This window comes from Ceratotherium simum, chromosome 30 (genome assembly GCF_057802395.1).
Source record: "Ceratotherium simum simum isolate JZ-2026a chromosome 30, ASM5780239v1, whole genome shotgun sequence".
NCBI classification, from domain to species: Eukaryota; Metazoa; Chordata; class Mammalia; order Perissodactyla; family Rhinocerotidae; genus Ceratotherium; species Ceratotherium simum.
Window position 1 is genome coordinate 11,009,897 of NC_141929.1, and position 23,524 is coordinate 11,033,420.

The 23,524-nt window shown below is 43.4% G+C and overlaps 1 protein-coding gene across 8 annotated transcripts in view; it reads right to left on the minus strand.

The window, feature by feature from the left end:
- The window catches only part of WWOX (WW domain containing oxidoreductase), a 950,804-nt gene extending 927,493 nt beyond the window's left edge, over positions 1-23,311 (minus strand). For 2 of the 8 annotated variants that reach the window (XM_004437087.3, XM_087419897.1), the window contains exons 1-4: positions 22,978-23,307; positions 17,043-17,107; positions 16,078-16,135; positions 13,648-13,826 (exon numbers count right to left, since the gene is read on the minus strand). In XM_004437087.3, coding sequence (XP_004437144.1) covers positions 13,648-13,826; positions 16,078-16,135; positions 17,043-17,107; positions 22,978-23,084 — 409 coding nt within the window. In that variant the 5' untranslated portion in view covers positions 23,085-23,307. Of the gene's footprint in view, positions 1-13,647; positions 13,827-16,077; positions 16,136-17,042; positions 17,108-22,977 lie in introns of all 8 variants that reach the window. The other 6 variants (XM_087419898.1, XM_087419899.1, XM_087419896.1 and 3 more) reach the window with 4 other exon arrangements.
- Between the last annotated feature and the right edge of the window lie 213 nt (positions 23,312-23,524).

The window sequence follows — 23,524 nt, forward strand, 5'->3', positions numbered from 1 at the left end:
AATATTCTAATTTTGGCAAATAATCTGAATCAAAACAAAAAAACACCACACGTGATTTTTGTATGGCCCAAACCAATCATCTAGGGGCCAGATCCAGGCTGCAGACTCCAGTTTACCTCTGTCCTAACTGGGAAGCTCTACTCTTGACCAAATGGCCCCCACCTGGAAGAATGAGCAAGCATGAAAATGTCCCCCTCCCTTAATCACTACCACCTGATACAAAGTTACTCAGGAGCAATACAGTGAAAGTTCCAGACGTTTATACACCATCCTGTTTCAGACAAACTCAAACTGGAGGGAACGAGGCATCAGAGGGCTGGCCCCAAACTCAGAACACTCAGGCACACTAAACCAGATTTCTTCCAGACAAAAATCATCCAGCCCAAAGAACCAGTTAGGCAGGGCAGAAGTCAAGTGGGGACAGCTTTGATGCTCAAGTCGGAAGAGTTCTTGGAGATAATCCATCACCTCTGTCACGGGCTGAAGACCAGCCCCCAAAAGATGCCCATGTCCTAACCACTGGAACCTGTGAATATTATATGGCAAAAGGGACTTTGCAGATGTGATTAAGATAAGGATCTTGACATGGGAAGATGACCCTGAATTATCCAGGTGGGCCCAATGTCATCACAAGGGTCCTTATAAGAGGGAGATTTGACCACACAAGAGGAGAAGGGATGCGACAGTGGAAGCCAAGGTGGAATGACGCACTCTGAAGGTGGAAGAAAGGACCACAAGCCAAGGAACACAGACAGCCTCTAGAAGCTTCGAAAAAGGCAAGGAAACAGACTCTACCCAAGAGCATCCAAAAGGAACAAGCCCTGCCAACCCCTTGACTTTAGCCCAGTGAAACTGATTTTGGACTTCTGACCTCTAGAACTGCAAGCAAATAAATGTGTGTGGTTTTAATAAAGAAGTAAACATGTAATGAACAGAGGAATGACAGAGGCACACGTGTGCACGTGGGGAAGTCTAAGAGTCTGTGATGATGACACACAAACACTACTGGTGTCCCCTTAAGTCCCTTCCCAGTGAGCAACAGGCAATAAGAGAAACACTGGGCAAGCGGCAGTTGCCAGACTTGGTAGAAAAAAGGCCTTTGTGCACACACAGGCCGACAGCTCCCAAGTCAGCTTTTCAGGCTGAAAGGATGGTATCCCTTGCCAAAAATCTGACTGCGTCCTGACTGAGATGTCTCCGCGTACAGATCTGTTACAGCACTCTCTACCTTGTCAAACACTCAATCTGGTAACAGTACCTGAACTTAGAGTGGAAATTTCCTTCACTAATAGATAAAGTTGTAATGGCATTTTTTTTCTTTTTTTTCGGAATGCCACTTGCAATGCAATGACGATCTGTCGGCTGATAGAAGCTTCTCAAACCCAGCTGCTGGAATCGAGAAGCCACAGCCGCCTTGCTGTATGACACAGCCCTGTAGAAAAAACTGAAGGCAGTCAGAAGACATTATGTTGAAAGATGCAAAAAGTTTTGAGATTTCATCCTTATAGCCATTGGTGGCTGACACAGCAGTCTCCATTTGAAGGAGACGGATTATTTTCATTCTTTTCCTGCGGTGTGATCACCAGGAAAAGAGTCTCCAGAATCAAGATGTTGCTGACAATTTTGTTTGTGTCATCTAAGCAATCAGCACCCAGTTCACTCTTCTATTTACATCTGTATTAGCTCTGCATTGCAAGCAGAGGTAAGGACCTGAGCAGGTGAAACAGAAGGCAACCAGGAAGAAAATGTATTGGCCGAGAATCGAAAATATTTCCACCTATGAAACCTCAACACGACGACAACCCATGGCTGTTTCTGCTTCTGCAGAGATTCCCTTCTTGTTATCCCAGGTTTCTGCTCCTGAATATCTGGCTAGAGTCACAGCCTGCCAACTCCGGATGGGACAGCATCCATTAAAATGTTCCCGTCATCACCACATCGATTGCCCAATGCACAAGCCTGTTACTTCACATCTGGTTACCTTTCTGAGTCCTGGAGAAGATACTTGCTGAAACCTCTCAGCAGATCCTAACTAAAAAATATCAAGAGATCCTATTTTGTTCCATCCATTAAGGAAATGAATTACTCTCTTCCTCCCTCCTCCATCTTCTTCCAAACCTAAAGCCTCCTCCTGAAGGATTCTCTTTTCTGACAACCAGCTGCAGCAACCATACAATCATACAGTACTTTTCATGACTGCATTTGTACATTGTATTGTATTTGATCCTTACAAAATAGTAGGTGACAGAAAGTATTATTCTCTTGATTGTACAAATGAGGAAAGTAAGGCTCACAATAGTTAACTTGCTTCAGGTCACATAAGTTAATGACAACTTGTCTCATAAGCCAATTCTCTCCCTAACATGTCCCAGTAGCCTCCAATAAAACTCATACCCTTTTAAATGCTGAAAAAATTCTCTTGCAACACTGACGTGTTCTTTGGTGTGATCAAATAAATGGGACAGCAAAGTTGGACATTTATACTTCCTAGGCCAGGTAGTATTATAAACCACGGCAATCTCAAATGAACAAGTGCCCTGATGCCAAACTCTTCAAATAATGATGTTACCGTGATGTATTCATTTAAAGTTTAATAGTTTCCTTCCTTTTTTTCATCCAAGTTTAATATATCTTTTTTCTTCCTTGATTGCAACAAAAATAATGTCCATTTTTTTTCTTTCACTTGATTCTTTTTTCTGGATGAAGCTACTCTCTGATTTCCAACCAAAAGACATCTAAAATGTTTCCTTTCATACCAAAGACAAGTCAATGCCTAAAACAGTTATTTAGAAAGGTCATTTTAGGACAAACTGCCAGATATTATGGCAGCCCTTTGAGGATCTGAGAACCAGGAAGCTAGGAAAATACCAAACTAACTTCAGTAACTCGATCGCCTCACCTCCCATTCCCGAAATGACTACAGTTTATTAAGTGCCTGCAATGTTGAGCAGACAATTCCCTGGGCACTCTGGAGTTCCCATCTTTAAAAACTTTGCAAAGTAGGAATATCGCCCATATTTCACAGATGTGGAACAAGAGTTCAGAGAAGGAAAGTGACTTGCCCAAGTCACTGAGATGGGACCTGGTTAGGCCAGGTTTCGAAACTAGGTCACGTCTGCTCCCCAAGTCGGTATTCCTTCTGCACCCTACTGCCTCTCCAGATAGAAACCCGCTACCTCTCCAGCTTCCTCTGTCAGCAGAGCTATTTTCAGCAGTGGTACAATTTGACCATGTGGGAGCCAGGCTCATCAAACGAGATAATGCATAGAAAAGCTCTGAAGAGTTGTTAACTATCATTAATAGAAGATCTGGGGAAAATTTGCAAAACAAAAATATCTTGGGACTCAACCACCATTGTAAGCTGGGGTGCTCCCTCCTTACATGCACGTTATTAAGAAGTGGTGCCTGTGGTTTGAGTTGTAGCTGGTATAACAGATATGACATATGCTTAAAAGTTTATAGTGAAGAACACCGGGGAGTTGGGCCAACTTCTTTCTCATGCATGTCCTTTTGATCACAAGATTGAATATGTACTTATAGTAATAGACACTGAGATAAATTAACTTCTCAGAGAAACGGACACTTGGAAAATTAAATTATACCATGTGAATCAAGCAATCAATTAATAATCAATACATATCCAATAGTTATGCACATAAGATGAAAAGGCAGTTCATAAAAGAATAAATACTGGGCCGGCCCCGTGGCTTAGCGGTTAAGTGCGTGCGCTCCGCTGCCGGCGGCCTGGGTTCGGATCCCAGGCGTGCACCGACGCACCGCTTCTCTGGCCATGCTGAGGCCGCGTCCCACATACAGCAACCAGAAGGATGTGCAACTATGACATACAACTATCTACTGGGGTTTTGGGGGAAAAAATAATAAAAAATTGTTTAAGAATAAATACAAATGGCTAAACACATGAAGAGCTGATCAATCTTACCAATAATTAGAGACATGCAAATTTAAGTGATACTTTTAAAAAAATGCTAATTGCCAAGGTTGGCGAGGATGCAGGGTAAATGGGCGTTCAAATTGACACAAGCTTGAGGGGTGTGGTCTGACAAAACAAATCAAGATATTAAGATTAGGGAACAAATCTCTTGCATCAGCAATTCCATTTCCAGAAAATAAAACTATAGAATAGTCACGGATGGGCACAAACATTTAATTACAAAATGTGCATCTCCATTCCATAGCTATCAAAAAGCTAAAATCCACCCAAATGTGCCACAGTGGGAGAATGGTTAGTAATATAATAAAATACCATGCAACGGGCCGGCCCCGTGGCTTAGTGGTTGGGTGCGCGCACTCCACTACTGGCGGCCCGGGTTTGGATCCCCGGCACACACCGACACACCACTTCTCCGGCCATGCTGAGGCTGCGTCCCACATACAGCAACTAGAAGGATGTGCAACTATGACATACAACTATCCACTGGGGCTTTGGGGAAAAAAAGGAGGGAGATTGGCAATAGATGTTAGCTCAGAGCCGGTCTTCCTCAGCAAAAAGAGGAGGATTAGCACGGATGTTAGCTCAGGGCTGATCTTCCTCACAAAAAAAAAAAAAAAATACCATGCAACCACTTAAGATGCTGTAGGATATTTAACGGCAGGGAAAGATGGTCAGGATCCACAGTTAAACACAAAAATCACAAAAGAAAAGAAGGGAAGGTAAAAATGCTTAGAATTATATATGCTAAATATTAGTTATTTCTGGCTGGTAAGAATTTGGGGTGATTTTTTTCTTATCTGCATTTATTTTTATGTTCACTTATCTACATCTTCTAAGTTTTCCATAAGGAACACGTTTTATAACAATAACAAATACTTTTAAATTAGGTAAATGAGAAGGCATGTTAGCAATCTAGTCTACCTGCCATATATATGAGCTTGACAGATGCCAGCCTCCGTTACCCCCAAATTCTTAGCCAACACCTATGTTACAATAACACCAAAGGGGGAATTCGGTGGAGGAAGTGTTAGTGTACTAATCCACGGTCACCTAGCAGTTCAGAGATCACATCCCTACAGCCACACTAGCACACAGCCTGGTACACAGCAGGCTTTCATAGATCTGTTAAAATAAATTTGTTGATTTCTGACAGACTGGATGAGCTGCTTGGCAGGAGCTTGGTCAGGACTGTGCACGATTCCTTGGCACAAGAAGGCAGCAAGTAGAATGGAAAGGGCCCAAGGCATGGAGTCAGAAGTCTCCACTCTAGTTCTGCAGGCACCCGCTGTTAAAGAGCTCTGTGATCTCAGCCAAGTTACCCTACTTCTCTGTGCTTCATTCTGACAGTTTCAAGATAGCTGTGAGCACCGTGGTAAGAATTAAATAAGACAACATGCATTGAACCTTCATAAACTCTAAAGAACTATCAACATGAGACAATATTACAGTGATCAATAAGAACTAATCTGGACATTTTAGAGGTAAGGGTGACAGTGAAAAATATTTTATTCGTTTTAACTTCAGGTTCCATACAACTACGCGAGACACTTCTTTGATTCTGGTTTTGTTCCTCTTCACACGAGATAATCTGTTCATATGAAAGGCCTAACTCCCCCCATCTTGCTAGTCACCCCCTCCAACCCAGGGAAAAATGTTACAAACACTGGAATGTGAGCTTCCTCCCCCGCCCATCACACACACATGAACGCACCCTCTGGCTCACTCCTGCTCTCACGTGCACGTGTACACAATCTCAGATCCTCCCCGAGTCTAGCGAGAAAACCATGATTTGCTTTCAGAGACAGCACGATCCGAATACAGCTCCCAACAAGAAGGATCCAGAAAATCAAGCAGCACAGCCTGATAAACAAGTAACTCACAGACTTGAAACAATTAGATTCAAACCGTGTCACACAGCTCATTAAATAGGAGGACACTTTCTATTCACCTCAGTTAGTTAGGCTTGTGTAAAGACTGGCACTTCATGAAATGTGGTGCTACTTATTAAGCCAACGGAAGACAATAAATTTAGGCAAGAAACTCCAGCTTTTGGAATTTGCTTTCTGGTCAATCCACCAGAGCTTTAATTTAAGAGATCTTTGCAAGAAGTCCCTCCTATTGACCTCCAAATGTTATTCTGGAAAAGGCTGAGGACTCATATCTGAACAGTTTGTGCATATGCTGCAGAAAGTACAAGAAAAGATGTAGGCTAAATAAGCAATGGTCGGGGGGTCTCAACTGTCAGCATGTCTTTTATTATAAAATCTGTAATAATTCTCAGAATAGCCATCTAATTTTAACAATTTTTATTTGATAAAGAATGAACACATCTGTATACGAATGATGAAAGTATCTTTACTCTGGTGAAACGGTTTTCCAGTGTTACAAGTATATTCACAATGCCGTCAGGCTCTTTCATTTTCAAGAGAGAAAAGGTAAGTTACTAAGAAAAAGAATAATATAAATAAACGTATGTAATTTAGTGCATTCACTTTGTCCCCACTTAAAATTTGAAAATAAGCAGTTTTATAAAGCCAAAACGTGTTTTTTTTTCTGGGCCAAATTTCTGTTTGTGAGCTGAAGCACGCGATTAATGGACTGCCTCAAACTTCAGTTATAGAGCCAAAATAAAAATTACCCTCCTTAAGATCATGTATGCACAGAGTACTGGCTATTTGCTTCATATTAAGTATGGTTTAACATCACCTCTCTTATTAAAGAAGCATAAACTAAGACCAAAAGGACACATTTTCTTCTAGTACAAGAACATACCATTAATAAACAATCTAATTACAATAAATTATCTAATACTGGGTAAGGCTAGGGTAACAGGGAAACTCTATATTCTTAGAAAAAATTATAAGATCACCAAGGCATTCTAAATGAACCTTAAACAGAGGCATTTATAGACATATATTACAATTTCCATTTAAGAAAAAAAAAATGCATTATTGATAGGCCAGCACACTCAAAACCAATAATGTCATGAAAACACATGCCCTTGTGTAATTTGGCAGAACAGGCTGCTCCCTGAATACAATGGACCTTTTTATTAAATGGATGTCTTCATTCTTGGCATTTTATACAAAAAAACAAAAAAAGGAGGGGGAGAGAGAGAAAAAGAAACAAACATGACACTAGTAACAGTTTTCAGTTCGAACTCTTTCACCGAGAAGTACAAGACCTAAAAGATATGTTAGAAAAGTAAAAGGCATTATTTAACAGAAATGAAAGCAAGACCGGCTGAGAGAGAAAACTATACTGAGGATACCGCTTTTGTTTAACTATATCAAAGAGCAACAGAGCCCTCTAGTGGAAAAAAAATATAAATGTGTGAAGACATTTCTCTTTCAGGTTAACTGCCAGAAAATACGTAGAACCCTTTCTTTCATGACAATTCTTACTGTGTCACTGTATTATCTAAGAGCAAAAGATCAAATTATTTAAATTGTGTATTAAGTAGAATAATTTCCAAATTTTCAAACCTTATAAAACACTTGTAATCTCAATTAGGGTAGAAATCTTATTTTTAAATAGTCTCTAAGTTATGAGTTTGAACCATTTTGTCATTGAGCAATAGCTGGTCTGACCCTCATTTGTTATGCTGGCACTATAACAAATAAATTAAAATCTAAATTCACATACATGTATGAAAATCAACTGAAGTCATGTGACAAAAAAGTTTCAGTTGAAATCTAATCAAGTATTTATATATTATATATATATATGTATTTTTAAATAAGTTTTTTATATGTGATTATCAAATTATGAGATGAGGCTTATCAGAATGTTTCTTTTTTTTTAATATTTTTTATATTTATTTCTTCCCCGTTTTTCTGTTTGTTTTTTTCCCTCCCCAAAGCCCCAGCACATAGTTGTATATTCTAGTTGTGAGTCCTTCTAGTTCTTCTATGTGAGCCACTGCCACAGCGTGGCTACTGACAGACGAGTGGTGTGGTTCTGCACCCAGGAATGGAGCCCGGGCTGCCGAAGCAGATCGCGCCAAACTTGAACAACTAGGCCATCAGGGCTGGCTTATTAGAATATTTCAATTGGTCTCTTCCTGTAGATATTTAGCTTCTCAAATATTCTGATCACATGATTTCCATGTACATTCAAGGTCTAAGAATATTTAAATACAAAATGTTTACTTCATAACGTACTAATTCTTAATTTTTATGTAATCTCATTCAAGGACTTTTTCCAATATTGTCAAAAATTCAATAGTTCTTAGAACAAAATAATTTCAAAATTATTTTACTTACAATCTATGGGGATATTTTAGCATAAGAGAGAAGTGGTCACAAATGTTTTTCATTTAAAATGTGAGTTTAAATTCCCAAAAGGTTATTTAGATTATTCCAGAAATTTTTCCTCTACTTAATGAGCACCAGGTTCTTAAAAAGAAGATAAATGCCAAGATCCCACTAGTTTCAGTCTTGTTGACAATCGGAAAGGAAATTGTAATCAGGCATTTCAGGATCCAAGTGTAATGATCCCATATGAGTAAGTTTTAACCAAGAAAATGGCTATAAGTTAGCTTAAGGCCTTGAATTTATGGGATCTTTTGAAATCACTGAAAAAAAAGTCAATGGCATGGTTTAGGCTAGAAAGCAAAATTCAGTAACACCAGGTCTGGGAAAGACAACAAAGAACTAAAGGTGTTAAGAAAGCTACTCAGGATCATAAATGTGAAGTGTAGATTTAAAATCTTATCAACAAATACACTTTTCTACATGAAGAAAAGTAATTTTCTTGTATTACTGTAGAAAGGGTAGAATTTACACCAGATATGAATTCATCATGGTGATGATCTGTAAGATAAAAGAATACGGCAACTACACTTCACACTAATTTCAACACATGATTTAGGAACAAGACCCCAAGCTTTAAAAAAGGGGCTCTCTAAGCCAGAAACACCAATTTCAACATTATACTACAATAACATTTGGGGATTCCCGCATGGAAATCTGATACTTTCATTTTGTTTCAAGAACAAATTTAGGGGTGAGTTTCATAGGTTGAGCATGTACTTTTTACATCTCAAAATATATAAATTTTGATATTTAAGTGTGTGTGTGTGTGTATACACACATTATTAGAGTCCCTGTAATAAACCTTAGAGAGGTGATTATATAACACAAATACCAATAGAAAATTGAAGTGTCAGGCCTAAAATACATTTTGCTGGTATATACCAAGGTGGCCAGCTTGTATTTGTTCAAGGAAAGAACCAGTTTTGTTCCTGTTAATGGGTCCTCTGGCTCAAAAATCGAAACCAGACCAGGCTATTCTGGATTTAAAGTCAGCACATTTGATGCAGCCCAGCATTACGAAGTTTCAAAAAGTCAAAGGAACTTTTCATCCTGACTAAACTCTGAGAGGGATTTACAAATCAAACTTTAACCGCTACTGGTTTAAGATTGGAAGTTAGGAAGAAAGTTTTATCCCCATTACCAATGCACATTAGACTCAAAATACCTAGTTTGCTCGTATTTGTTAATAGTTTTTAAATGCATGTTAGACAAAACCTGGATTTCACTCCTTAACTACTAAGAGGATCAATCTGTCTGCTCACTGCAACAATCTGTATGAGTTCCACATATGTCCCCACTCACAGGGGACAGTGAACAAGACAGGCGCTGTCCCACATTTAGGCCTTCAATTAACCCCTCACCGAAAGATCTTGCCTTTCATGAGCACACGTCAGCCCTCAGTCAAGAAGGCAGCATTTTACACTGAACTATTTATATGCAGAGCCAAATTAGCACAACTCACAGGTTGAGTCTAGAACAGAAGCTATGAGATCCTCCACGATGGGAAATGCCCTAGCCTAAAAAATGCCCTCTCCTGAGACTTTGCAATAAGGTTTGTATAAAGGATCACCATGTTGAAGCCATTTCCATTCATTTTTACCAAATCAGAGCCATCAAGCTGCTAACTTCAGACAGTCATAACACACCTGCCCCTTCCTGCTCAGTGCTAGGTTGAGCACACACAGAAACGCTTCCTCCCTTGCCTCTACTGGTTAGCAGTCAGGAGTGTGGGGCTCCGGGCCTCTTGGTCTGCTAGTAGAAGCTTTGGGTGAAGAGATGACTTCCCCTGGATATTGAGATGCTGTTCTCCACAGAGAGAGGTCCACAAGCTACAGCTTTCAATCTACAAAGTCCTTCAGGTTCAGAATGCTGGTTAAACAAAGGTCAAGGAGAGAAGAGTTAGTTTCTGAGGAAGCAACATCCTAATCCTTGCAGCTCCCTAAAAAGAAGGGCAAGAATTGAGGCAAGGGGTGCAGGATACTGGTGGGATGTCCCCAACAGCTATGTGTGATATGCTGCCACAATCCTCCTGTGGCCTGGGGGCATCCCATTTATCTAAACTGTAGCTAACTTAGAGAATGTTGGGGTGCTCTTACTTTGAAAGGGATTAGATCATCTAATGCAGGGGTTGGCAAACTTGTTCCATAAAGGGCCATGTGGTAAACATTTTACGCTTTGCGGGCCATATGGTCTCTGCCGTAATTACTCAACTCTGCTGGTAAGATGAAAACAGCTACAGATAAAATGGAAGTCATTGGGTGTGGCTGTGTTCCAACAAAACTTTACTTCACAGTCAGGCGGGTCAGATTTAGCCCATGGGCCATAGTTGGCCTACCGTAAATCTAGACAGCTGAAGCCACTCAACAGCAATAGCTGGCTATAAACCTTAACAGTAAAAACAGAGATTTCATGAACCCATGCTTTATTTTGACATTTCCTCAGAATCTATCTTCTAGAATCACTCTAATCTTTTTGAGTTAATTAAGTAGGAATCCCTCCAACTGCCCTAGTAACATATCGAAAATTCAAAATATAGCTCTAGAATCACTTACACTCAGGGGAGGAAGATGACAAGGAAAATTCTGCTTAGAGGCCACGTCAAAGGGGGCAGTGTCCTAGCAAGACCCTGAAGTTCATCAAGGAGACGTGTCCCCTCTCACCACCTGACTGTCCCCTTCCACAAGAGAGAGCCTCACCAATGGCAATGCCAATAAAGCAGGGCCTTGTGGGGAATTAAAAAAAAAAAGAATCACTAGAAATACCAGATTTGTAAATCAGCCTTCGTAAAGCAAATCAGATTACCTATGTTTTCAGTTGTGGAGTCATCAATCTCAAAATAAAAACTGGTATGTTTCTTCCCAGCCGACTCGTCTTCAAAGAGAATAGACACTCACAAGGGTCAAGATTGAACAGTTAATACATAGAAAACGGGCTCCCTTGAGTGGCAAACGGAAAGCAAATGCCGGTACACGAGAGCTGTGATGGAAGATGACTCCTGAATGCCCAGAAGTCTTGGAAATGAAGATGCCCGATTCCCTCCGCATTCAGCTATTGAAATGGGCAGAAATAAAGTGGTGATAGCAATTTATAAGCTTGCATGTTTCATAGTTCAGTACGAGGAAGCACTTTATCTAGAAGCCACAGCCTACCTGGGCAAGACACTTTCTAAGGCAGCCACGCAGGATATAAAAGCAAACTTAGTTAGGACAAAAAGCCATGTGTCTATCTTCAGCCTCTTCTCTAAGCCTGACACCACTGCTGCAGAGTTGAAACTATCTGCAAAGATCTGATTGCCTGGAATATTCAGTACGATATTAGTTAAAAAATTAAGAATAAAAATCCTCAGCACTCACCTAGACTTAGGCTTCTCAAGAGTAGAGGGGGGACTGGGGTGAGGTGGCAGTGCTGAAGGCAATTTCTGAGGGAAGGTTGGAGCTGCGGAAATAGTGGCGGGTGTTGGAATAGGAAGAGCTGGTCTCCCTAAGACCTTCCTCAACATCCCTTCCATCCCGAGCTTTACAATTTACCAACATATCCGACTGGACCACAGACACTTCCTGGCAGTGCCCACAAAATGAATTAAGGACGTCAGGAAGGAAAAGTCTCCAAGGGGATGTGGGAGCTGTGAAGAGGCACAGAGGCTCCTCAAAGAGGTTCAAGGTCCATTCTCAGCAACAACACATTTATCCTCAATGCTTCAGAATCTCCTTCTCCTTTTCAATCATGATTAAATATCCAACAAAACATAGCTCTTTGTATATTCTGGACCAACTCTATTAGGCCTGGATTATAAGCTCAATGCTGCAAATCTTTAGCAGAGCATTAGCCATACCCAAAGGTCTGCTATCCAATGTCAGACAGAGCCAAGTCTGAACATTAATGCAGAAAATCACCAGTAGTCACATATCTTATTAATTAAAGTAAAAAACTGTCTAGCCAGAAGATTAAGGCAACGAGATCTTTGGTTAATTTTCTGGCTGAGTGTTAAATAAAAAGAGAGATTTTACTTAAGTCTTCAAGTCCTTATTTTTTCTTGATTACTCTGCACTGTATAGACCCACACCCTCACATAACAGTAGTCAACGCAATCAACACAACATATTGTTTCTCGGGTGACTGAGAATCCAGTTGTGATTTTTAATATAGCATTATCAGTTTTTATATCAATAACAATTATACAGCATTTACCCCAATACAGTTCAGAAAATTGGACTGAACATATTCTGAGCCCAGGATGAGGTCTGAGAGTTGATTTTAAATCAATCCCTTTCCATTTTTAAAAAAATTCCACCTGCTTCTCTGCCTTAATAGACAAGTGTAGTCAAAACTTCCACAGCTTGTTAGATGTTATTCCCTGTCCTATAAAATTCCTGATCCTCTAAGAATGTATTTACCTCCTGCGCTTGCCCTGAGGATGCCAGGGAATGTTCCTTGAGGTTTAAGAACGGGCCATTGGAAATTCAGACAGACAGAGAAAGGAGAGAGTGCAGGAGATGCATCAAGGGGCGAGGAGATGACACCTAAGAAAGAGAAGGCCAACAAGGGGTGGGGGGCGCACTGTGGAGCTATGAGGGGTCAAAAGGACAGAGGGAACTTGCCAGAAGACAGCCAAATGCAATTTCATTTTTTGTCTCTGTAAATTAATCTGAAGATGCATATCCTTACTCAAAGCCATTGGTTCTTATCACATCAGATATTGATGCAAATGGACCAAAACAAGAATAAAATCACATGGAGAGTTATTGTACAAGCATCTGCTTTGCTGCTGTTTCTTTAAGAGCCCGTAATGCTAAGGGAAGGACACCTCGAGCCATCTACCTCATGATGGTCACTGTGGTTAAACACTAGCAATTAAGAGGGTTAATTTAGAGGTTAAGACAAGGACTAATTCTCCAACTTTATAAAGAAATAAGATCCTGTTCCCAAAGGAAATGATATTCTCAGTGACCAACTGAAACCTGCAGTCTCCTTTGTCTCAAAGTTATGATACGTTCTTGCTCCCAATATTCCATTACCAATCAATTTTGGTTTGAATAACCCAAGTAATTGGAATATGTCCGTACAGCACACAGACCAGGTCAGAAACCGTTACACGGAGCCTGTTGTCTCCAATCTTTGAATACCAAAATAGCCACGATCTTTTGCTGAGTGTTCAGCTTTCAGAGGCTTCAAGGTCGGTCCCCACACAGCCTTCCACGATAACACTGGGATTTAAATAAGAGGCCAGGATTTTAACGAAACGATAGCTAAAAAGGCTATAAATACATTTTTAAATTAGAGAATCACCATACGAAATTTCATTATAGTTTAATTCAAGTGGAATTCATTATAGCAGTGACAAATAATAATAATAATAACAACTGTAAGTTAATGGCCTACCTATGCCTGAATTAGCTCCGGTAACTACGACCACTTTGCCAGTGAAATCCTGGCCCTGGAGTATTTCCATGGCAGTCGTGCTGCCATCGTATCTCTGTCTGGTGGTTGGCTTTGTAGGATTATCATCCACAGTAAATGCCAGTCTTGGGTCCAAATAGGTAGTTCTTTTATTTATATGGCTGCAAAGAAAAGGAGAAAGCAGTGAACCCACAGCAGTGAACACAGTCATTTATAAATATAAGATAATCTTATAGTTTCGGTTGGGCAAACCCCATTTTTCATGTACTAAAAAGGCTGCTTCTTTTTTCTTTTTGTGAGGAAGATTAGCCCTGAGCTAACGTCTGTGCTAATCCTCCTCTTTTTCCTGAGAAGGACCGGCTTTGAGCTAATATCTATTGCCAATCCTCCTCCTTTTTTTCCCCAAAGCCCCAGTAGATAGTTGTATGTCATAGCTGCACATCCTTCTAGTTGATGTATGTGGGACTCGGCCTCAGCATGGCCGGAGAAGTGGTGCGTCGGTGTGCACCCAGGATCCGAATCCGGGCCGCCAGTAGCGGAGTGCGTGCACTTAACCGCTAAGCCATGGGGCCGGCCCTAAAAAGGCTTCTTCTTAACCCTGGAAAGAACTGCGTCCATTTATTCTATCTTCTGGCCTCCAGAAGGAGTACATTCCTACCTGGAACGAGAGTCATCGAATCCTTTCCTTCAGAACTGCCTGTAAAATACACTGTAAACTACAATACGCACTGCCTTCTATCCTTAGATCTAAAAAAAGGAGAAGCCCTTGTTTTTTTCTTAAGGCATGTACACGTGGCTATAAGATCTGTCAGTCACTCTTTTCAGTAGATTTCAATTAAATCTCTTAGTCCTGTGCAAAGGCATAAGACAACTGGTAGAGAAGGAGAAAACTCAAAATGATAAAAGTCTTAATAGTAAACATGAAACTGGCCAACTACTAAAATTCTAATGGTTTTCATGTTAAGACTATATTCATACCTCCTATGAGTGCTCTAATTTTGATTTGGAGTGGATCTAAATCTTATAGAAACAATATTAAAATATATTGGTACACATGAATTAATAGGTTACTCCTTACAGAATAGATTTTTTACATTTTAAATAAATTCTTCGGATTTGAGATATAGACCTCAAAATATCTTAAAAACTATTAAGAACTCTCCAGAAAGAAAGAGATGAGATTTCATGATTTAAAATGTATTTGTAATGCGCGTGTGTGTAAAAATTATACATAGTTTGGAGCCGGCCCGGTGGCGCAAGCGGTTAAGTGCGCGCACTCCGCTGCGGTGGCCCGGGGTTCATGGATTCGGATCCCGGGCACGCACCAACGCACCGCTTGGTAAGCCATGCTGTGGTGGCGTCCCATACAAAGTGAAGGAAGATGGGCACAGATGGTGGCCCAGGGCCAGTCTTCCTCAGTAAAAAAGAGGAGGATTGGCAGATGTTAGCCCAGGGCTGACCTTCCTCACACACACAAAAAATTATAGTTTAAAATCTATACTCATCACCCTATAAATAAATGCCCAAGAATAATCCAACTTTCATTTTAATTATAGCCATAGCTGCCAGATAAGCATTTTGACTCCAGTGTTATACACAGAAGGCTGCGCTGTGCTGCGGCCGGCTCACGCTGGCTTGCAAGAGCCGAATGTGCGTCTCTCTTCCCAGCCCCTCATGACTTCACCTTGGTAGCTTGAAATAGGCTAGGGTGAGAGTATTTACACTACAGAAACAAACCTGGGCTTTTTCCCCTAGAGAGCTGGTTGTTAAACATTTACCAGCACACCACTGTAACAGGCTCGGAGCAGTGAAATGACTAGCCAGGGCAGCGAGAGCACCTGTCCCCCTCAGGGCCTTGTGGGGACTGAATAAGCTAATACTACAGGTAGGAGGAGTTCAGAATCATGCCTGGCTCATGCCATGTGCTAGACAGGTGGTTACTACTGTTGTTCATTATTGAAATTTATTCTAAAGACAGTTTTACAGACAAGGATGCTCAAAACATTATTTATAATTATAGATGCCCAATAACAGGAATTTAACAGCATCAGTGCCCAAGAAGTAATCTGATAAATTACAGCATATCTATACAAAATAACACTCCATAGCCGTTAAACATCATCTTCTTGAAAAATATATCAGGATATGAAAAAATGCTCACAAGATTTTATGCAGAAAAAAACAGGTTACTAAACAGTTCACAAAGTACTTTTCCCACTTTTTTCTAAGAAAAGCATGTGTATAGAAAACAGACTGAAAGAATAAATCCAAAAATTGTTAAAAGTAGTTATTCCTGCTGATAAGATTACAGTTATATACTATGTCATGTTTTTCTGCAGTGTATATTACTTTTACAAAAAATTCCTATTAAAAAGCAAAATGGCTGAGAATAGTTTCTATGTAGACACTTACTCGACAAAAAACACCTGTCCGTTCTCATCAGTTTCTTGTTCCCATCCATACGGCAAATCTGAAACACAGGGAAGACTGATGGTCTATGCGCGGCAGGGGTGGGGTGAACAGACGCCCCATCCCCCAGGTCAGAAGGAGAGGGCCGTGCCCTCCCAGGCCCTGCCCCTCAAGCCTATCCCACCAGACCAACGGCCGTCGGTTTGCCACTCTCGGGTCATGTGTTCCAATCATGGCGGGTGCAGAAAGCCCATTACCCCAACCCAACTCCACATTTCTGCTTCTCGCTTGGAAAGAAAACCCTATTTCATTCTTGATCATTCTTAAATACTCCATTCAGCCCTTGCTTTTGACAAGAACCTTACTGGTTGCTCCCGTCAACATGAATTCTCCCTTGAACGCAGTCACAGAACGTATCTATATGTCGAGCAGGCACCCAACACCATTTGTGTGCTGACTCATGATGACTCTTATACAATATGATGCAGCAGTTTCAATTTTTTCCACAGGTAAACATTGTCTTTTCAACTAGACCCTAAAGCTCCTGAGGGCGGGGACCTTCTTATACTTCTATTCTGTGGATCACACCCTGACCTGGAAGCACCTACAAGTCATGGTGATCTTTATGAAATTCCATCAAACACTGGTATATTTAATTCCATGACAGGAACCGAGAACAATTTCATGAACAGTGCAACAATAGGAAAATCTCACCAACTGTAAGTCAAAGGCCCCTACTACTTTAATACTTTTTTATATAAGAAATCATCCTCACCACTCCACCCCAACCAAGATCTCATCACCTCCTGCCAAATCCCATACGCTCCTCAGAGTGTGAGTCTAGTTCCTTGACGGTTCCCTTCTGAAGAGTGACACAGTGACCTGTCACCTCTCTGCCTGTGGCATGTTTCCCGTCTACTTAATGCTTTAAAGAAATGTTCTTTGCTTTATGACAACAACATACAAACCTCCTGCTATTCGTTTTCGTTTTCCTGTTTTCGGATGTTCCCATTGAGTCTTCTCCTCAGTGTGACTGTTAAAAAAAAATCCAAAAAACAATAATAAGCAAAAGTTACACTTCTAAAAATCAATCAATTGCATTAATTTTTTTTGTCTCCCAAATACTACTACTCTCAATAGTAAAGCCAGACATTCAGAACATAAATGTTACTGTTTGCATCGGGTCAAATTCCCTGGGTTGGAAGGAGAAGCAATCTGTGGGAACCTCCTTTATAAGTTAGCTGTGGAGGAGGAGGAGGAGGAGGAAGGAGAGGGAAGAGGACAGGGACCCCAGGTGTGGGTCAACTTTAGGAAGCTCACTGAATCACTCAAAATATCTAGAGAGGTATTTTGTTTTATCTTTGTTTTAGCTTTATTCCAGGATAGATTGACAAACCTCCATCTAATTTATAATGCTGATATTTAGATATCCTTAGATATAATATTAATCTTCTTAAATGTTTATTCTTTCCACAGATATAACTCCACAGTGGGGTTTTTTTTCTTGTTTTCTTTTTTTGATGAGGAAGACTGGCCCTGAGCTAACATCTGTTGCCAATCCTCCTCTTTTTGCTTGAGGAAGAGTGGCCCCGTGCCAATCTTCCTTTATTTTGTATGTGAGTCGCCATCACAGCATGGCTTGATGCGCGGTATAGATCTGCACCTGGGATCTAAACCTACAAACCCCAGGCCATCGAAGCAGAGAGTGCCAAACCTAACCATTACACGACCAGGTCGGCCCCTCCAAACTGTTTTTTAAGCGCTGATTCCCAATTGCTCCCAAGAGGTAATTAAGAATGCAGTAGCACAGCCCCATTGGTCACCTAGCTATGTACCTTGGTCAAGTTACTCAACCTCAGAGCCTCAATTTCTCATCTGCAAAATGGAAACAATCCTAGTCCTGATCTCAGGGAGGTGTTATGAGGATGTTGTATATAAAAGGCTGAATATAGTACCTGGCATATAAAAAGCCCTAAAGTGCTAGCTATTATTTTAAACAAATCAAATATACAAACGAGTCTGATTTCTGCGGCAAACTTAGCATTTTATCTCAGAAGAGCACACAAAGTTATAATTAAAATCGTGAGCCAATAACAGACTAGAGACACCTGTCAAGAGGTGATAAAGTACCCAGGAAAACATAAAATTACTTCATCAGGGAAACAGGTGGATGTTGCAAGAGGCATTCAAAGGGAGGCTGATTTCCTAAAAGTTCATATACCCATGCCAAAGTAGAAAATAATATTTAATCATTGACATCTAGATGATAAAATTTGAATATTTCTTCCCTATCAATTATTTTAAAGAGAATAAATATAGAGAGCATGAATTTCCTGTAAAATTTTGCAATTTTTTTGAAAGCAAAAAAAGAATTGCTTTGCAAACTCTCGGTGGCCGGTACAGGGCCACCGTGGACACTGGACTCAGGAGCCTGAAGACCTGAGCTCTTGTACTGCCTGTGTTCCGTGAGCCAGTCTCCTTGGCACTACACCCACCTCACGGAGCTGTTGGAAAGGTAAGAGACAGCATACCTGTGACAGTGATTGGTGAACAGTTAAATCACTGCAGAAATGTAGGGTACCAGTAGCAAGGACAAACTCCTACTTGTACATCGACCACCATCAAATCCTACTTGCAAAAAGGGAAGCCCTGATCCCTAGTAAGGACAACCTGCTCCTCAACCACAGGACTCCTGCTTCTCCTCGCAAACCGAAGGGAAGAGCGATCAGACAAAACAGACACCGGCAATAACACGCAGCCTTCCTGCTCCTTTCTGCCTCATGCTTCTTCAAGGAAGTTTACCGGTGTGATTACACTTCCTCTGCTTGACGTTAAAAGTAGTTTTCATCCCACAGGCACGTATCAAATGAGCTTAGAGCCAAGCTCCAAAAACTCCTGCCCTCAAGAATCCACAAAGTGGAACGCTGACATTCCGCCGCAGGCGTGCTTGTTAGGAAAGGACACCCCAGGCCCGCGTCCAGGGTTCCTTACCCTCAGCACTCCAAGACACGGGGGGCCGGCTGTGGGGGCTGTCCTGTGCACTGTAAGATGATCAGAGCAGCCCTGGTCTCCAGCCACTAGATGCCAACATACTATTCCCCCGTTGTAGCAACAGAAAGTGTCTCCAGACCCTGCCAACCATCCCCTGCAGGGCACAGTGTCCCTGGGGGACAATCCCAGGCCTAACCGAAGTGAAGAAAGCATAATTTGGTAGCAAGGATTCCAGAACGTGATGCCCACATTTTCTGGCTCTCCCATCACCAGTATGTGCCCTTGAAGAAGTTATTTAACCTCCCTGTGCCTCAGTTTCCCCATCAGTAACATGGGGATAATGGTAGCACCTGCTTGGGGTTATAGAGGACTCAATGAGTTAATGTCTGTGAGGAACCAAGAACTGTGCCTTTCACACAGAAGGATTATTTTAAATAAAAACATATACAAAAATTAATTAAAAGATGTTCTTTTTAATTGTAACCTAAAATGACTTTTTAATGAACAGAAAATTACAACACATGTCCCCAAAGTGTTATCTTATTCTCCCTTAAATAGAAGCCCTCTTTTATTTTTTCCTTCTCTTTCAATAAGCTTTTTGTCATTTAAAGAGATAATTAATAGTGATCTTAATTTAAACCAAAGGGATCAAAATTAAATTCCCACCACATTACATGGATATCCCTTTCAAGTATGCTCCTCTAAGGTTTTTTCTTTTTCTCTTTTTAAAGCATAGTTTCTTTAAGTTAGCTGGGCGATCCAGAGCCGGCCCTGTGGAGGAGAGAACCATCTCCCCAAAGGGCAAGGCCAGCCGGCCGGCCCCCTGGCTGCCCAGAGGCCTGGCCTTCAGAAGCAAAGGGGGATGGGAGTGGAGGACTCAGGACAGCCCAGGTGACTGCAGTGACAGCCCTAGCACTGAGACCTCGTCCTTCTGTCCCATGGCCTGGTCTAGGCAGAGGGGCTGCTCTGGACCATGCCAGGGAGGGGAGAAAGGCCCACCAGCTCTCTGTGGTGACAGGTCTCTCTCTGTGGCAGGAATGTCCTCTCCCTGGGAGCCCAGCCTGGTGGGCCTTGGCGCCATACGACGTGTGGGCCTTTGAGTTCTATGAGTGCACCGTGGGGCACATGGCGAAGCATGAGGAGCCAACAGAATGCACACAACAGGGGAGGGCGAGGCTAAGAGAGGGTTCCACAAGACCCCAGAGGTCTCACTGGGGGCTACAGCCTCTATCCTGGGGCGCGGCCCTGCTGCAATGAGAGGAAGACCATTGGGAAAAAGGAATGATTTGAAGGGTCATCTTCTGAAAGCCCACTAGCTAAGCTTCCCAAACCCCAAGAGGACAAGTGGCCCTTCCAGAGTTAGGAGGGAAAAGAAGGGCCAGGATGCTTGCAGGTCAGGAGAGATCCAGGAAGACTGCTGGGAATCCAGGGACAGGATCTATCAGAGGCACCCTTCAGCTCCAAGAGCCAAAGAACAGAGGGCCAGCGGGACTGGAGAGAGGTGCCCCCAGATGGGAGCCAGCCAGGTCTTGTCACTACAGTCAGTGTAAACAGTGGGGCCAGACAGGCCAGTTTGAGACCTCAAACACTGGTGGGGGGGAGCTTTCTGGAGACCATATATGCATTACTGAGTCCCCCGGCCATGGGCTCCTCAGACGCTCTCAGAGGAGCTGGCTGGGGTGTGCAGACCTTATTTAGTGGAGGAACAGCCCCAAGCCCAGACTCTGGACACCATGCCGGAAGGAAGCAGGTGAGAAAGGTGGTACAACATAAGGTGCAGAGGGGACAAGGCAAGGTGAGCCGGCACAGGGAGCCTCCAGACCTAACGCCAGGCTCCAAGCAAACCTGAAGGGAAGCCAGGGAGCCTCCGGGGCAAGTGGCCTGAACAAGGAGAGGCCCCAGAGAGTGGGAGGCAGAGAAGGGCTCCAACAGCCAGGAAGTGGGTCGTGTGCATCTTTGTGTTCCCGGGGCCAAGTGTGCCTCCTGCCCATGGAGGCCACATTAAACCTTCACTAGATGAGCTAATATACTCGTTCCACATGGATTTATTCTACGGCTCCCGGGCACTAAGCATCCAGTGAACAAGAAAAGGTCGCCACCCTCATGAAGTTTACAATCCAAGGGGGAGAGAGAGCGCGCAAACCAGGAAGAGCATGGCTAAGATAAGTACAGACAAGACAACAGGTGGTGGGTGAGGGGTGTGCGGTGGGGTGCGGGGTCGGGGGGTGGGGGTGCCAGGGAAGCTCTCCCGGGCTGTGACATTTAAGCTCAGCTCCCAGGGATGACAAAGCCCTTCACGCAAAGATCTCCAGGCAGAGGGAAGAACAAGGGCCCATTCAGGAGCTGCCCGGAGCCCGCATCAGCCTAAGGGCTCCCTGCCCAATTGTCCCTTCAATTCTCCAGAGCAGAAATCATCTTTCTAGACACAAACCTCCTCACTCCCTGGCTCCAAACCTTCAGGAGACTCCTGGGTCCTGACGACAGACCCCAGCTCCTCCACGAGGCGGAAGGGCCTCCGTAAACTGCGTCCTTCCTCCTCTGCCTCAGTCTTCACGGTCCCGCACCGCCACACAGGCCACACCTGGGGCCTCTGCTCTGTTTCCTCTACCTGGGGCCCTCCTGCCCCCTTGACCTGCCCACCTCAATTGCTGCTCTAAGGCACACCTCACGTGCCAGGCCTCCCAGGCCACCTCACCCACTCGCTGCATGCACACACTGCACCGGGACCACCTACTATGTGTCACTCTTCCCGATAAGTCTGGACACTCATTAAGGGTGACAACTGGGTCTTATCCATCTCAGTATAACCAGCGCCCAGCAAAGAGCCTGACACGTGATAAGATCCCAATGTGTCTTGAATGAATGAACTCACCAGGTCTTTTTTTTCTGTTTTTCTTTCTACCAAGCCACCAAGCGCAGCAGTGGTTCACACCCTTGGGTAGATGAGACCCCTGGGAAGATCTTACAACATACCATTGCGGGGAGGGGGACCAATTAAATGAGACTCTCTAGAGGTGTGACCCAGGAAAAGATATTTTTTAAGTTTCCCAGATGTTGAAAATCCCTGATTTACATCCCTGTTCCTCAAAGCCAAGTGATAACCAGCCTCATCTGAAAAACTTAAAAAATACACATTCTGCACATTGGGTGTCTGCTGTGTGAGGGTCTCTGTGGAGACCTGAAATCTGTATTTATGACAGTCCCCAGGCAATCCAAATATCAGGCCTAGGAGGTGCTGTCACAGCTGCAGAAACAGCGGGACAGGCTAATAGTGATTGAGCATAGAGTACTTATTAGACCTGTGCTAAGTGCTTTATGTACAGAGCCTGAACCAAACCTCCATCAACCCATTTTACAGATGGGAGAACTGAGCGTTCTTTCATTGGTCCCAGGTCACAGAGTAAGTGATAGGAGAAAGGGTCTGCTGGTGTTTCCAAAACTTTCCCAGAAACTATCGTGAAGCCATACTTTATATATATATACAACACACACACACATATATATATATACACACAGAGCTATATTAGGACATCTGTTAAAAATACATACTCCTAGGTCCCCACCCCAGACCCTTAAGGAGGGAGCTGGACAACCGCATTTTTGTTCTGATTTTTTGGTGGGAGGGGATAAAGCTGCTTTGCTATCACTGCACCGTGCAGCGCCGCCTCCTGAACAGCAGAGGGCGCGCCAGGGAGCTGCCAGGCGACCCCGGCTTGACCCACGGCCCAGAGGGGCCGGGACCCTGGGAGCCTTCCCTCTGAAGCTCTTTAACCATCACCGCCGCTTCGCCCGCCCTCGCCAGCCTGGAGCGCAGGCCCGCGCCCCTCCCCGTGCAAGTGGCGGCCGACGGCAGCGCAAGGTCCGGGTTCCAGGTGCGTTCCAGGCCCGGGGGGCCCCCTGCCGCCCCCTTACTTGGCATAATAAACCCAGCCGTCCTTGGTGGTTCTCTGCTCCCAGCCCGGGGGCAGCTCGTCCTCGCTGTCCGTGTCGTCCAGGCCCGCGTACTGCAGGGCTGCCATGGCGGCAAAGCTCGGACGCTCGCTCGCTCGCCCGCTGCCGGGTCTCGGCGCCCAGGAACTCACTCCCGCTTCAACCGAGCGCCGCGCGTCGGGATCCAAACGCTCGCGCCTGCGCACTACGCCGCCCAGAGCCGCTCAGCCCACTCGGTAGCCGTAATCCAGTCTCCGTAGTTTCACAGCTTCCAGCGTAAAAAGGGGCGGGGCCTGAGAAAGACGGCGGTGAAAGCGCCGAGGAGGCCGCACTGCCACTCGGCTGGAAGTAAAACCCGGGGAACGTTGTGTGACTCTGCAGATGGAGCTGAGCTTCGTCAAGCTCCCCGCCGCAGGGAAGGGGCGTGGGCATCCAGTCACGGTCCTGGACTCCGCCTGTTGCTGGGCGACCTGTAATCACTTCCGCATTGTTCTGCCCAATCAGGCAGGCGCTCCAGCAACGGGGCATC